At 41.1% G+C, this 14,265-nt stretch overlaps 1 protein-coding gene across 24 annotated transcripts in view; it reads right to left on the bottom strand.

The window, feature by feature from the left end:
• The window catches only part of ERC1 (ELKS/RAB6-interacting/CAST family member 1), a 293,279-nt gene that overhangs the window by 278,775 nt on the left and 239 nt on the right, over nt 1-14,265 (bottom strand). For 20 of the 24 annotated variants that reach the window (XR_010467217.1, XM_065035804.1, XM_065035905.1 and 17 more), the window contains exon 2: nt 1,851-2,684. Coding sequence is in view for 23 of the 24 variants with exons in the window: in XM_065035804.1 (XP_064891876.1) it covers nt 1,851-2,519 (669 nt within the window). In the remaining variant the exon portion in view is untranslated. Of the gene's footprint in view, nt 1-1,850; nt 2,685-14,147; nt 14,265 lie in introns of those variants that run through there. The other 4 variants (XM_065035822.1, XM_065035868.1, XM_065035888.1 and 1 more) reach the window with 1 other exon arrangement.

The following is a 14,265-nucleotide window of genomic DNA, read 5'->3' as shown; positions in this document are numbered from 1 at the left end:
AAATGTTTTATTAGGGGATAAAGGAAAGAAAAACCAAAAAACAAACCACAAACTCAGAGGAATCACTGTCTTCCAGTCTATACACACTTAGTAACTGCTTAATCCATTCTAAACCATACATTCCTTGCATTTTTCTTGCAAGATTTCTACAGCATCCTCAAATGTCAAAACTGATTTCAGAAAGTGTTATTATATTCCAAAATATTATCTTCAGTATGAAAACAGAACCCAAAAAAGAAAAGAATTTGAGAATTAAAATACTTACCTGCAGCTGAAATACAAAGATCATCAGAAAGTTGAATGAATGGTATTCCATGTATTCATTATACTGGTACCATACCACTATAACTAAAATTTTCACTGGATTACTCCTTCTAAGGAAATCCTACTTTTGTAATAAAAATTATTTAACTTAGGTTTTCTTCTCTCCAACAAGACACATTAAAATGAATACGGAACGTCACACACATTCACAAATCTCATGTTGTGATACTTACCATTCAGTAATAATAAAGCTACAAAACGACATAATAAATCCCTTAAATTATTTCATGCAAACTCAGGAAAAACAACTTACTTTCTTCCACTCGGTTCTTTAAAAAGTAAAAAGAAAGCTTCAGTGTAGCAGATTATCACAAACCAAACGGAATCTACTATTTAAGACAGCTCACCTGAAAGTAGAATCTAACATGTCAAGTATTACCAGCACTAGTTTTTTCCTCCAGCAGTTTTCCTCTCCCCTCCACCTTCTAAAGCAAAACTTTTAAAAAAGCGCTGCTTAAAATAGCAAATATACCTTAAGAATTCCAAGAACAAGATCACGCTTGAATTACGGAAACCATTTCATTAAACTTTCTTGGATATTTTAAAAACTCCATAGGGAAAGTAATTTTGTCATGGTGAAAGCTGACTTACATTTCAGGAAGCTTTTGTGGAGTTGGACACTGGGCCTGTTTTCCATAAGAGTGGTGAGGTTTCTTACCAGGGAGTCAAGAGAGATATCTAACTCACATTTGGCCAGAAGCAACTAAACGGGACACAGACTCAAAAACAAGTAATTACTTCAGGATTAAGCTAGCAAGAAGGTCTAGGTGGGAAAATTAAAAAAATAAGCTTTTAATAAGTAAAGCTGACTACAAAGAGACCTCAATTTTAATCAGCCCCTCAGTTTTATTCTAATCTAGGGACAAGACAAATGAACCAGACACCCAAGAGTCTCTGTTCTTCTGTCTATTCTCAGACTATCCAGACCACAACAAAAAAACTGTAGGGTGCTTTATGACAGTTGCATAACAAGATATGCCCGGCTAATGACAAGAGAACAGATGAGCGGGTATTAAAGTGTTGCTTAAATGTCGCCAAGAAAACAATTTGTATCTCTTTGTGAATACTACAGGTCTAGATGTTTTAACTGGAGCTGTAAAATAAGACCAGTGTAACATGAACTTTGTTTTACTGGCAATCTGCCAACATTCAGCAACAGTTCAGTTGTATTTGGGGTCAGCAGTTAGTACGTTCTGCATCTCAGAGAATGCTTCAAGAGGTAAGGGCTATAGAAATACTAATTATGAACAGGGTAAAATACTTCCAAAAGGAAACCGAGTGGTTAGCATCAGCCCTAGGAAAAAAGTGCACGACACACGAGGAGAAATGAACACTTAAGACGTGGCTTACAGGTCTGACCAGAAACATTTAAAAAGAGGCCTGCAAGTTAAAAACACATCTTATTCATACTACTTACATGAGTAAAGCACCAATATAATTTAGCTGCTTAAATGTGACATGCAAGTTCATTAGACTCATTTAATCATGCTACTGCACTAACACAACAGTGACATTAGATGACAAACCTGGTTTTCTTCTTGCAAAACTCTATATTGTTCCTTCCAAATGGTGATTTTTGAAGCTTCGTCTTTCCTCAGAGCTCTCTCCTTTTTTAGCTCAGGACTCCAGAAGGTCTTTATACTGTTCATGGAAGAACTCAGCTTGCTTTCTTTCACCTCCACATCCTTGCGAAGCAGATCGTTTTCCCTCAACACTTCTTTGAGTTGTGTCTGCAGATCCATTATCGTGTTATCCCTGGCCTGGCGCAGCGAGTGAGGCACAGTGGATGCCATGCTCACTGGAGGGAGATGGTGCTCTCCAAATGCGATAGTATCACTGGCAACTCCACTACTGGCGATGTTAGGGCTGCTCCCCATTGCAGTCATCCTAACACCGTAAGGCAGCCGCCCCCCGGATCGGCCCAAAGTCATGGTGCTTTTTGGGGTGTCTGCACCCACGTTCTCATGGTCACTTAGATACATAGGGCCAGACGTAGCATAGGCAGCGTTTAAGGACTGAATATTTTCCATAGAAAGGGTTTTCCCACTGCCACCCGCAGTACTACTCCCAGAACTGCCTCCTGTGCTGTTGGTTCGACGATGGCCCAAGCGTGGTGACCGCGGCAGCCTTGGTGAACGCCCGGGGCTCTGGTTGCTTGGCTCCACCTTACCAACTGACCGAGCACTTCCATACATGATTAAGCTGGTGGTGTGAGGCTATTAGATAGGCATAAATCAGGAATGATAGAAATCCTGTTAAGTTCTTCAACGGTTTAAAGTCAGCTTAAGGCCAATCACAACTTGTAACAGATCCGGCTTTCCATCTTTGAAGTCAGGTGCTCACGATGTTCAGGACCATTCCTGTATCAACAAAAATAACATATTAAAAACTGTATCAATAATGTATTATATATGTAGTTTATCACAAAATATTTTGTACCATGTTAGAAAAAAGCATATTCTACTGCGTTTACACTTCAGCACGTTTTCAATTCCCACTCACAAATAAGCAATCTTTTATTTAAACCCTAATATTTTAACTCAAATATGGAACTTCTATTCTTGCTCTTCTGTTCTTATCGCAGTAAAGGGAGAGAGGAAAAAAAGAACCCATCCGTTTTCAAGTCATAATTTGGTTGGTCGTGACCTGAATTCTAAAAAAGTCATGTAACATTTTTTCCTGTTTCTGACAGGCCCTAATTCCTTACCTGTTACCCTTCTGAGTAAGGGAGACAATCAATTTAAAGCCTATTCAGTAGTACTTTTTTTTCCTTCAAGCACTGCTAGCTTTTGTAGGACACAGTTTCTAAACCTTGTTTTTGTGAAAATAATCCTGCAAATGGGAATGGCGGACAAACTGACAAGATTCTTATTATGATCTTGACCAGGAGGCCCCTTTCGCTTTGCTATCAGATCTCCTTTAAACTCAGAACCTAAACAAATAAGAATCATGAAATCATTATTGACAACAAAGCTTGGGCAAGTGTAGATATAACTCCGAAAGAACAGCAATCACACAGCAATGGGACCAGTGAGGTTAAGAGGAACAAGAGAATCACACCGGCACTGAAAACTGGTTCCAGTCTCTTATTTTCTCTCGAACTGGGATTCAGTCCTAAACATGACTTAAACCTTTGTTCATGTTAAACAAAGATTTCAATCAAAATATCCTCATCAACCAGCTCAGATTAATTCCATTAAATAATATCATTCCAGCAGCAGGGACCTCTTAAAACACAGACCATGATGACACCATCATGCTGCAGTTCCTCCTCCCCCTCTGCTTTTTCTTTGAACAAGAACTCTGGCAACATATGCAATAAAATTCCTTATTTTTGCACTGTAACGGTATGCAATTGTACGAGGGTTAGAAGGTAACTCTTTAGTACAGGGTCACTGGGCTGAGGCCACTGTTAGTAGTCACAACCTAGTAAAGGAGCAAGAAACAGGGATTAAATCTACTCTTGTGACGTAACTACTACAGTGTAGAACTACTCCCTCTACATAGTTCTCAGTTTTGGGTTTTTTTCTCTCTTATTTTTCCAGTGTAAACTATTTCAAGTCACTGTTGAGCTCAACTGAAATAAAAACTAGAACACTGAAACACTCGCGATCTGACCACTCTCCATTAGATGAAAGAATACCATATGGTGTCCAAAGAGCAGCAGTATATTATACATCCCAGCGTCTTTCCTTTCACACCAGCTTTCATCCAGCCTCACCTTCTGCTCAGAAGTTAGGTTTGGCAATATTAGGAATCAATTTTTTCAAACTCTATGCCATGTTTACGAGATAATAACTGGGCAAGCAGATGAAAGGTTAGGCTTAAAAGAGGAATACACTTACAAAAGAAATTGTAAAAGTAGTAAAAGAGGGTGGAAGAGATAAAAAAGATATTTAAAAAAATACCGGAAAAGAGTAGGAAGAAAAAAAACCAAAAGCCTAAGGAAGAAAAGATATATCATTTTTCCTTTCAGCAACAAGTTAGTATATGAAAATATATAACAAGAAATACTTTTAAAATGTTTAATTTAAGTTTTAAATGCAAAACAAGATCGGAGCAAGCCAGCATTTTTTCATTTTCACATTATTTCACAGAAGAAACAACAGCATCAGTAATTGTAAAAGCTCATGGAAGATGATAGTGTTTTGTGAGCAGTCCTCAAGAAGTTCGAGTGCTCACTCTATTTCACCTTCTTTTTCTAAAATGACAACCAAAGCTATCAACAATATTGCTATGGGATATTTTAAAACACATATCTAAAGGAAAATAGGCCAAGGAAACATACCGGTTGCATTAATAACTGAAGTTAGCTACCAAAACACCACCAGATTATTTATTTTAATACAACTTACAAATAAGACATTTCTTCTCTTTCACCTACATATCCTTATGCAAAACAGTACAGAAATATAAACTATGTAACAAAGTCTACAGTGTTCCACTGGAGTTGATTCAATAAGCAAGACACTGTGCCCCAGATCTGGAAGAAAAACACTTCTTGCAAATAGAAAAGTTATTTCAGACTAACCTCACTGAGATATCAAAATGCTAAAAATGCTGCTGTGACACCACTTGAGTACTCAAAACAAGTCAGATATGATTTCTTAGACACTGCATAAAGTACATTCAGCTGAGAGCTAGCATTCACAAGGATTCTCTTGAAAATTAATCCAAATAACAGCACTTAATTCATTTACTAGAGATGCACAGCAGTAAATCAATGCAAACACTAATGCACTTAACAGTTTTAAATTAGTTTAACTTGAAGCGAAAGATCAGACAAGTTTCACTCTATGCATTTTAGTTAAAGCACTTTCCCCAGAATAAGTTTAAATTTTGCTACAAGTACATTGCTGTTGCATGCCGAAGCATCACCTGGTAAAGTGCTTAACGACGTCTGAGAAGTATAGAAAAGATTTCTAATGAGTTAATCACCCCCAAAACGGAAAACTGTAATTTAAGCTCACGAAATTGCTTTCTCCTTGCTTTAGCTAACATTTCGTTAAACTATTAATAGCTTTTCGAAGAATGAAAGTGACTGGCGGTCCTTGACAGCAAGGCAGTTTCCCAGGCAGCTGAGAGGAGCTGGTACTGCAGCAGACGCTGTGCAGTCTCCACCACCTTAAGTGGAAATACCAGCCCTGTGCCAACTCAGCTCTAAGACTTGGTTCACAGGTACGCACCATCCCCTCTGTTACTCCGGAAAAAAAATCAAATCATTCAAGCTATGAAAGCCACCTGCTAGAACTAAGTGTCGATTAGGGTTACAGAAAAGATTCCCAGAGCAGACACGTGAAACTCAGGGGAATAAGCCTCTGCCATCACCACCACGTGCTACACTGCACTTGCTTTTCAAAGGAAAAAAAAGCACCAAACAAAATCAGTAGATTAAAAAAAATATAAAGTCTTTGCAAACAAGCAAACATAACCCTCTAGTGTTTCTCTTGAATTAAGAACTTTCATTACGCCACTGATAGACTTGAAATTTACAAATATTCCAAATACACCCTTCCAACTGTACAGCCACTTTCAGTATTTTCACTGACACAGAGGTAAGTAATGGTTCAATAGAAATTAAAAAACAATCAAAAAACCCCAACCACAATACAACAACAAAGTTACAAGACAAACCTTAACTTTTCTTTCCCCCTTCCGAGTTTTTTTTTTTTTACTAGTAGCATTTTTCACCGGCTATTTCACTTTTTTGCTATTAGGAATCTATACGCAGAAGCAGACATTAAGACACGCGATTCACACTAGGAAAAACATACTTCATCCTGGAAACAGTGAAGGAAGAGACAGAAACACCTTTTCTCATTCACAATACCAATTAAACATGAAGAAGAAAGAGCTCTAGTTTCCTTCCAGGAGTCGAAGCAAAATTACATTAAAGATTTCTTTCAGATAGCAACAAAACCAGAAAAGTTCAAGTTTTTCAATATTCTGACCCACACGAGCATTCTACTAGGATCTCGGAAGTATGGTCTCTCATAAAGGTCTTTTCTAAATCACTCTAAGATCATCACATCTGACTGTAAACCTGAGACTGCCAAGTTCACCTCTAAACCACATCCCTAAGTGCCACACCTACATCTCTTCTAAATACCTCCAGGGATGGTGACTCCACCACTTCGCTGGGCAGCCTGTTCCAATGCCTGACAACCCTGTACACGAATAAATTGTTCCTAATATCCAATCTAAACCTCCCCTGGCACAACTTGAGGCCATTTCCTCTTGTTCTGTCACTTGCTACTTGGGAGAAGAGACCAATACCCTCCATGCTACAACCTCCTTTCAGGTAGTTGTAGACAGCAATAAGGTCTCCCCTCAGCCTCCTTTTCTCCAGGCTAAACAGCCCCAGGTCCCTCAGCTGCTCCTCATCAGACTTGTGCCCCAGACACTTCACCAGCTTCGTCACCTCCTCTGAACTCTGCCTAGTGAGGGGCCCAAAACTGAACACAGGATTCAAGGTGGGGCCTCGCCAGTGCTGAGTACAGAGGCACAATCACTTCTCTAGTCCTGCTGGCCACACTATTCCCAATAGAAGCCAGGATGCTGTTGGCCTTTTTGGCCAACTGGGCACACTGCTGGCTCATGTTCAGCTGGCTGTCAATCAACACCCCCAGATCCCTCTCTGCCAGGCAGCTTTTCAGCCACTCTTCCCCGAGCTTCTAGCACTGCCTGGGGTTGTTGTAACCCAAGTGCAAGACCTGGCACTTGGCCTTCTGGAACCTCATACAACCGGTCTCAGTCCAAGGATCCAGCCGGTCCAGATGCCTCTATGTGGCCTTCCTACCCTGCAGCAGGTCAACACTCCCACCCAATTTGGTGTCACCTGCAAACTTACTGAGGGTGTGCTTGATCCCATCATCCCAATCATTGATAAAGAAATTAAACAGAACTGGCCCCAGTACTGAGCCCTGGGGAAGACCGCTTGTGGCTGGCCGCCAACTGGATTTGATTCTATTCCCCACAACTCTTTGGGCCCGGCCATCCAGCCAGTTCGTTATCCATCACAGAGCATACCCATCCAGACCATGAGATGCCAGTTTCTCCAGGAAAATGCTGTGGGATACAGTGTCAAAGGCTTTACTAAAGTCTAGGTAGACAACATTCAGGTAGCCTTCACTTCTTCCACTAAGTGTGTCACCTTGTCATAGAAGGAGATCAGGTTGGTCAAGCAGGACCTGCCTTTCGTAAACCCATGTGCCTACTGGGCCTGATCGCCTGGTTGTCCCGTATGTGCCACGGGATGGCATGCAGAGGATGATCTGCTCCACAATCTTCCCTGGCACCAAGGCCAGACTGACAGGTCTGTAGTTCCCCAGATCCTCCTTCTATAGAACCTATTCTATTTTCCACAAGGCCAAAATGCAGTACTATTTCTTTTTTCCTCCTCTATTAAGACCCTAAATTTAGTCACAAATAAATAATCCCTTAACCTTACAGGATGGTGCCAACCACAAGGAAGGCTGTACTACTATGACATGAATGTATTGAGCATTTTTCCTGTGTGATCTCTCCTGTAGATTTCAAAAACCTTTGGTCCTTTCTGCCAATAAAGAAAGAGCCTATAAAGGCTCTTCAAAGCCTCATGAAAGCTGCTAACTCCTGCATCAGAACCTAGGATGCTGAAAGAACAGTAAAATGCAACCTGCACAACTTCATGCAGATTTATTTATAAGGCAGTTACGTAGTAACAGAGGGCAGGAACACGTACAATAGTCTTGTCAAATGACCTGGTGGGTTTCAATAGAAGAGTTGTACTGAGGCATAGTAGGAATGTAAGAAATTCTGGAGGGCTCAGATTAAGATCAACTTCAGGATAAAGAATCCAATAAAATGAGCTGTGTTTATCAACGCTGTCACTCTCACCCCCATATCTAGCATTTTACGTGAACCAACAGCTCAGAAAGCAGACATTGCTGGCTACAGCTGAGAGAAAATAGAAGATTCATTAACACAAAGTTTTGCTAACATCTGGAAGATCTCTCTGTTGTATAAATATATGACGCCTTTCATATCCTCCTCTAGTCCAGCACAACTACTGATACTACAGTAACTACTTCTAGGTTAAGTAAGCAAACCAAACACAGAAAAACATACTGAAGAAATACAAGAAAAATCCTGCTTACATTTATTAAAACAAAAAGAATTTGGAAATAACCTCTGCAGCCTTCAACAAACAACATTTCCTCTGAATTTCTTTTCTGCGGTTTCTGTTCAGGACTGACACCAGTTGACAGACAGTAAGATTTACAGAGTCAACTCCTTACTAGCGTCACTGCCAGATAGTCAGGAATGGGGCATTTTGATCACAATTTTGATGTGCAGGCGAGCACATCTCACAGCACCGTGACCCCTCAGTGCCTCCCATCAGCACAATGGAAGCCACATACCCAGCTTCCAGAAGACTGAACTTTTTTGTAGCACAATTCCTGTCTGCACAGAGAAAGCTCTGAATGTCAGTTTTATAACAGCAACAGAGAAATCAGCCTTTACAAGAGACGTCTTCATCTGATAAAGCAGTGTAGCAGACACATTAGACTTCATTAACAGAGGTAGCAATTGTGCACATTTTCATAATTCACATTCACATAGTTAATCACGAATAAGTACAACTAGATTAAACAGTAGGACCTGGACTCCAGAATAGAGCAGGGAAGGGGGGGGTGGGTGAAAAAGATGGAATTCCAAACAGTAAGACCCTGCCAGATATCTTTACCCTGAAATTCAAATAGTGGATATGATGAGATAGTAGACAAAATTCACAACAACTTAGAGATGTGTTAACCAAGAGCAAGAAAAAAATTGAATTCCTGTTACTTTCTGGTGGGCATCACAATTACAAAAGTGACAGTTGCTCTGTTACTTTATACCAAAAATGTTAAGCATCCATCTTAGGACTATATTGTAGATTTCAGGTTTGACTAGATTTGGGAGGTAAGAAAGCTCCCCACTTTTCATGTTAAACTAATGACTGTTACACAAAAAAAGGACAGGGGAAAGTTTACTTTGGAAATTGTTCGCAAGCCAGCCAATGCTGGAAACAAGGCATTGAACGCAGGGAATTCAGGGTTGTTTATCCATATCAAAATATTCTTATCCTTGTGGCCTTAACAGCAATAAAGCAAATGGGAATGATGAAATTAAGATGGAAAGAAGAAAAAAGAAAAAAAGTAACTGTTCACATTATGATTGATTCTTATTCCTAGATAGCACATGAACAGATGCCCAAGCACCAACATCTGTTTCTGTCCAATCCTTTTTAAAAGCTGTTTTTTTGTTGGTGGTGTTGGTGTTTGGCTTTTTTTAAAGTAAGTTCACCTACTTGCACATCTGCCAAGTTCACTAAAAGTAACAGTGTTCCTACTCTGTCTCACTGAACACGAGAAGGGAACTGATTCATTCTCTGCCATATACACAGAGAAACCTTCAGAGAAAAAAAAAAAAACAACAACAAAAAACCCACAAAAACCCAAACAAACAAAAACAAAACAAAAAACCCACAAACAAACAAACTCAAAAATCCCTGATAATCTTTATGTGACTAATATATTGAAAAAACATGTTTTGTAAAAGGTAGGCCATCAACCCTAACACTTTGAGGAAAAACCCAGTCATTTGTCAAAGGAGTGTTTTGTCTCTAAACAAAAATAGACACACTTGTTAGACACTTTTTAAATGGAAAGGTTAACATAAATGGTACACATACACTTCAAATCACCACAGAACACAGAAACAACCTGATTATCTGTCCTTTTTAGACACCATTCTGTTTCCCTTTCTTCTCTCCCATTCCTGCTAGATATGTCATCCAGAGTACACTATTTACAAGTCTCTAAACAAAACCCAGAAATGTTCATCAGGTTCCAAGTTAACTTGTATACTACTGCAAGCATACATCTCTTTTCATGAGATCCACTTGTTCCACAAGGAGCACGTGAATATGATGACAAAACACGCTCTACTTTATAACAGCTTCTTTGCAAAAGCAGTTTTAACTTATGTTTCTTATAATTCCCATAAGTATTGCAATCAGCATAAAGGGTACATTTGCACCACCACAGCTTCACTGGTTTATAACTTGTTTCCCAAAAGAAAACAAGACCACAAAAAGAAAAAGGTTGGCTATTATTATAAAAATGCATGCATTCCAGCTAAATCTTTATTTACTAAAATTTACATACACCACTTGCTTATAAGGATTTTTCCTAAAGCTCTGGAGGCTGGCATCAACTCGAGGCAGAACGTGAGGTGCTACCGATATTTCTAAAGGCCTTACACTTCATCTCACTTGTCAGACTAAAATGGTTCTACTCACAATATACTGAGTTAACCTGGTCACTATATTTGGGGGCATGAACACCCTTTGTCAGGTTGCTACGTACCCATAGAAATTTTCCTGTCTTCCTCCACATACTGGGGCACACATTTCTTAACACTACCTGGACATCACATTTAAAGGCTTCCCAGGTACAGCAGAAGTCTTGGACACTGTTCAAGCACCTGTTCTCTCTGACAGCTTTAAGACCAGCAGCATTGAATTTGTTAAGGGATGATTAGCACATGGAGCAGATATGTTGCGGACCACTCTCAACTGCTGGTTTTTGCCTGGATTTACCAGGGATTGGACCCACATGGTCCCTTCCCTGTCCTACAGTCTTAACACTGACACATGTAGGCAGGCTCGGTAGATGCTGCAGGATTTGTTTTGTGTAATGACTGGGAGATGATGATAATCTCTAAATTCAAAGCAGATATGAGATAACAAAAATCATCATGTGTCTTTTTTTCTTTATAAAAAAAGTCCACAACACAAAAAGCAACATGAGTCAGAAGACGAACATACACTTCCTAGCGATGAATGGATTAAAGTAACTCTCACTCTTCTAATTACCTGGAAGACTGAAGACATGTGGACATTAATTTTCTATCACTGTATCGCTATAGAGTTTATAGCTTGACTTTTCAGAGCATTCACTCAGTAAATACTATGTGTTTGCACGCATGGTGGTTTCTCTGTTCACCCTAAGTGGCATGTGACCAACAACCAACTTCCCAATAGTGGAGTCAGTAAGAAACACAATCCCTAAAAGTGATAAAGATACTTCAAAAGCCCAGAAGCACTAATGAATCCATGCAGACAGCTAGCCCATACTCTCCACAGGTAACAAAGCAAAGCATGCTCCATCTACAGAATTTCCATCATAATCCTGCCCTGACAACAGAGTTGCGTTAATGATGTTGACATAACCCACGTACTAGAAAACATCACTTTTCTTACATCAACACAGGATTTTCTAGGATCTTGTGCTCTACCACTGCCATATGGCAGCCCACTGCACGCCACAGAGTTAACTCTTGGCTTAAACAGGCACTATAATTGATAGAATCCTCATCACCCAGAGTGCTCTTATGGCAGGGGAGCCAGCAAGGTTCAGGAACACATATTGTTGTTTCTTGATTCTAGAAATCAGTCTCATTATTTAAAAAGCTGAATGCATGCATGCATCCATACACTTCTGAACATAACATAACTGGATAAAACAAACCAGACCTTCTAAACATACTACAAATTTCAAGAAGTTTAGCCAAGTAATTGTTGTAACAAACCTCTCATACAAGAAAGGCTTTTGGGGGAACAGGCTTGAAAATAAGGAGGGGTGAGGGGAGGAGGGGTAACAATGGGAGAGCATCCTGCTTCACAAAATAAGGAATAATAGCAAGGAACTCACGCACTGGTTACAATAGCATGGTGAAGCATTTCTAATTATACAGCAACATAGATAACTGCTACCAGGAACTGAGAAAGAGGCAGATTCAGAAAACAAACAAACAAATAAACTAGGTCTCTTTCACAATCAAGATTTGCAACTCATTAAAAAGGTACAAGACACATAAATACCAAACCTGCTTTTTTTGCCAGTCGGGCCATTAGCCAGATGTTAGAGATGAAAATTTATGTGAACTGAATCTCATAAAAGCTTGTGACAGGATCAAAGAAATAATGCTAAGACTTATGAAATACAAGATGCTTTAATATAGCTCAGGTAACAGAAACCCAGACTGAAGAAAACCTGTAACATCCTTACAGTGATTTGATTACACCTATATTTGTTTCTCTGAAAACATCAAGAAAGTTCAAATTATATCAAACATTATGATACACTCATGTTTTACCCAACAGATCTCAAACTTTTTTTCTAGTTGCATCCCCTCTTGCAGCTTGATAGCATCAGACAAATGCAAATTTCTAGATGACACAGAAAAGTCACATACTTGACTATTCAGGGAACTGCTGTTCTGTGATCAAGTTCTGAACCATGCTTTCAGAACTGAACTGCATTCAGTACAGCTGCCTCAATTATTTAGTAACTAGTGGTTTAGTCAAATACTTGATTACTGAAAAATTATTGTACTACCAACTCTGCTCATACCAGCATGGGCAAGGTAGTAATTTTTCTCTTTAAATCTTACTTCATATGGCTGTGAGGGTGCTGACTCATAAGTGACCCTGAATTGGGGCACACATTTGAGTTGCTGCAGTTTTCAGTACAAAATACAGTAATGTGTCAGGCTGTAGCTTGCAGTAGCTGAGGAGGAGACGTATGTTCAACCACCTACTGCTATAGATGCAGTAACCTCCGGGAGAAAAGGAGGGCAGGCAGCTGGTGAAGGTTACTGCTGTAGACATCCTAGCCGAATTGGCCATTGTTTAAGAATAACAACCCTGCAGTCAAACTAGACAACTTTTTATTTTTTTTGTTACAACCTGTTGGATTTGGCATAACATATTTTCCAGCTAAAACCACCCTGCATGCATCAGTGTGTCCCCAAAACGAGTTTGGATAAAGTGTTAAACATACACTGTTATATGGACCAATTCTATTTCTATCCATTTGCTTTCATTCTCTTGACTTCTGTACTGCTTTCCCCCACTGCCACCTCCATAGGTGTTTCTTTATGTGTTTTCTTCAGCTCTCCTAATCTCTCCCATTTTCACTGGGGTTTGTTTCACTTTAAACCATTTTACACCATGTCGGCACAAACCACAAGGTGAAATTCCAACGTGCATGCAACATTCCACGTAAAATAAATTGTATACTTCATCACTAAGATTTAGAGCTCACAATACAAACGAGACAGACGTGGAAAGACGGTAATTCCTGACACATGCTTCAGGATGGCAGCAGATTCAGAAACAAAGCATCGTGTCAGCTGACGCTTACTTTGTAGCAGATGTAATAGAATAAATGAAACGTGACCATTCAGTGTTCACAGGGAAAAAATTTTAGAAAAATAAAAAAATAATTCAACACCACCACAAGGTCTAGGTAGAAAGACACCGGTCACCATTACCTCAGATGATGTGACTGAGACAACAAAAGCGAGCGCTTCCCAAGGACAGACTGAAGAAGTAGGGGCGGAAAAACCACAATACGGAACGCGAACGGCGAGACCACACGGAGCTCCTGGACCGGGCAAACCCGAACCCTCCCCGGCGCCCCGCAGCCCGCCCCGCCACCGCCGCCAACAGCGCCCGGCAGGACGCGGGCCCGCTCGCCTGCTGCCTCCGGGCAGGGTCATGTGGCCGTCCCCGCCGCTGTCCCCGCGGGCCGGCCAGCCGGACGGGGTCGGCCGGGGCCGGGCTGCCGCCGCCCAGCCCCCGGGCAGTGACAGCGTGCGCGGGGCCCGGTAGGGGCGAGGCCCCGCACCCCCCCCTGCGGCCGCCTCCCCCGGCCGCGCCCGGGCGCCCCCTCTCTCCGGCCGACAGGACACGCAGCCCCCGAGGGAGCCGCCGCCGGACCCGGACCTACCTGAGCGGCAGCTCCCCAGCGACAGGCCCCGCCGCCGCTCGCCCCCTGCCCCGCCGCCGCAGCCCCTGCCCAGCCCGGCGACTGCCCGCAGCTACCGGCTCCCAGAGGCCCCGCCCCG

Source organism: Columba livia, chromosome 1 (genome assembly GCF_036013475.1).
Source record: "Columba livia isolate bColLiv1 breed racing homer chromosome 1, bColLiv1.pat.W.v2, whole genome shotgun sequence".
Lineage (NCBI taxonomy): Eukaryota > Metazoa > Chordata > Aves > Columbiformes > Columbidae > Columba > Columba livia.
This window is presented reverse-complemented; position numbering and strand designations above follow the sequence as displayed.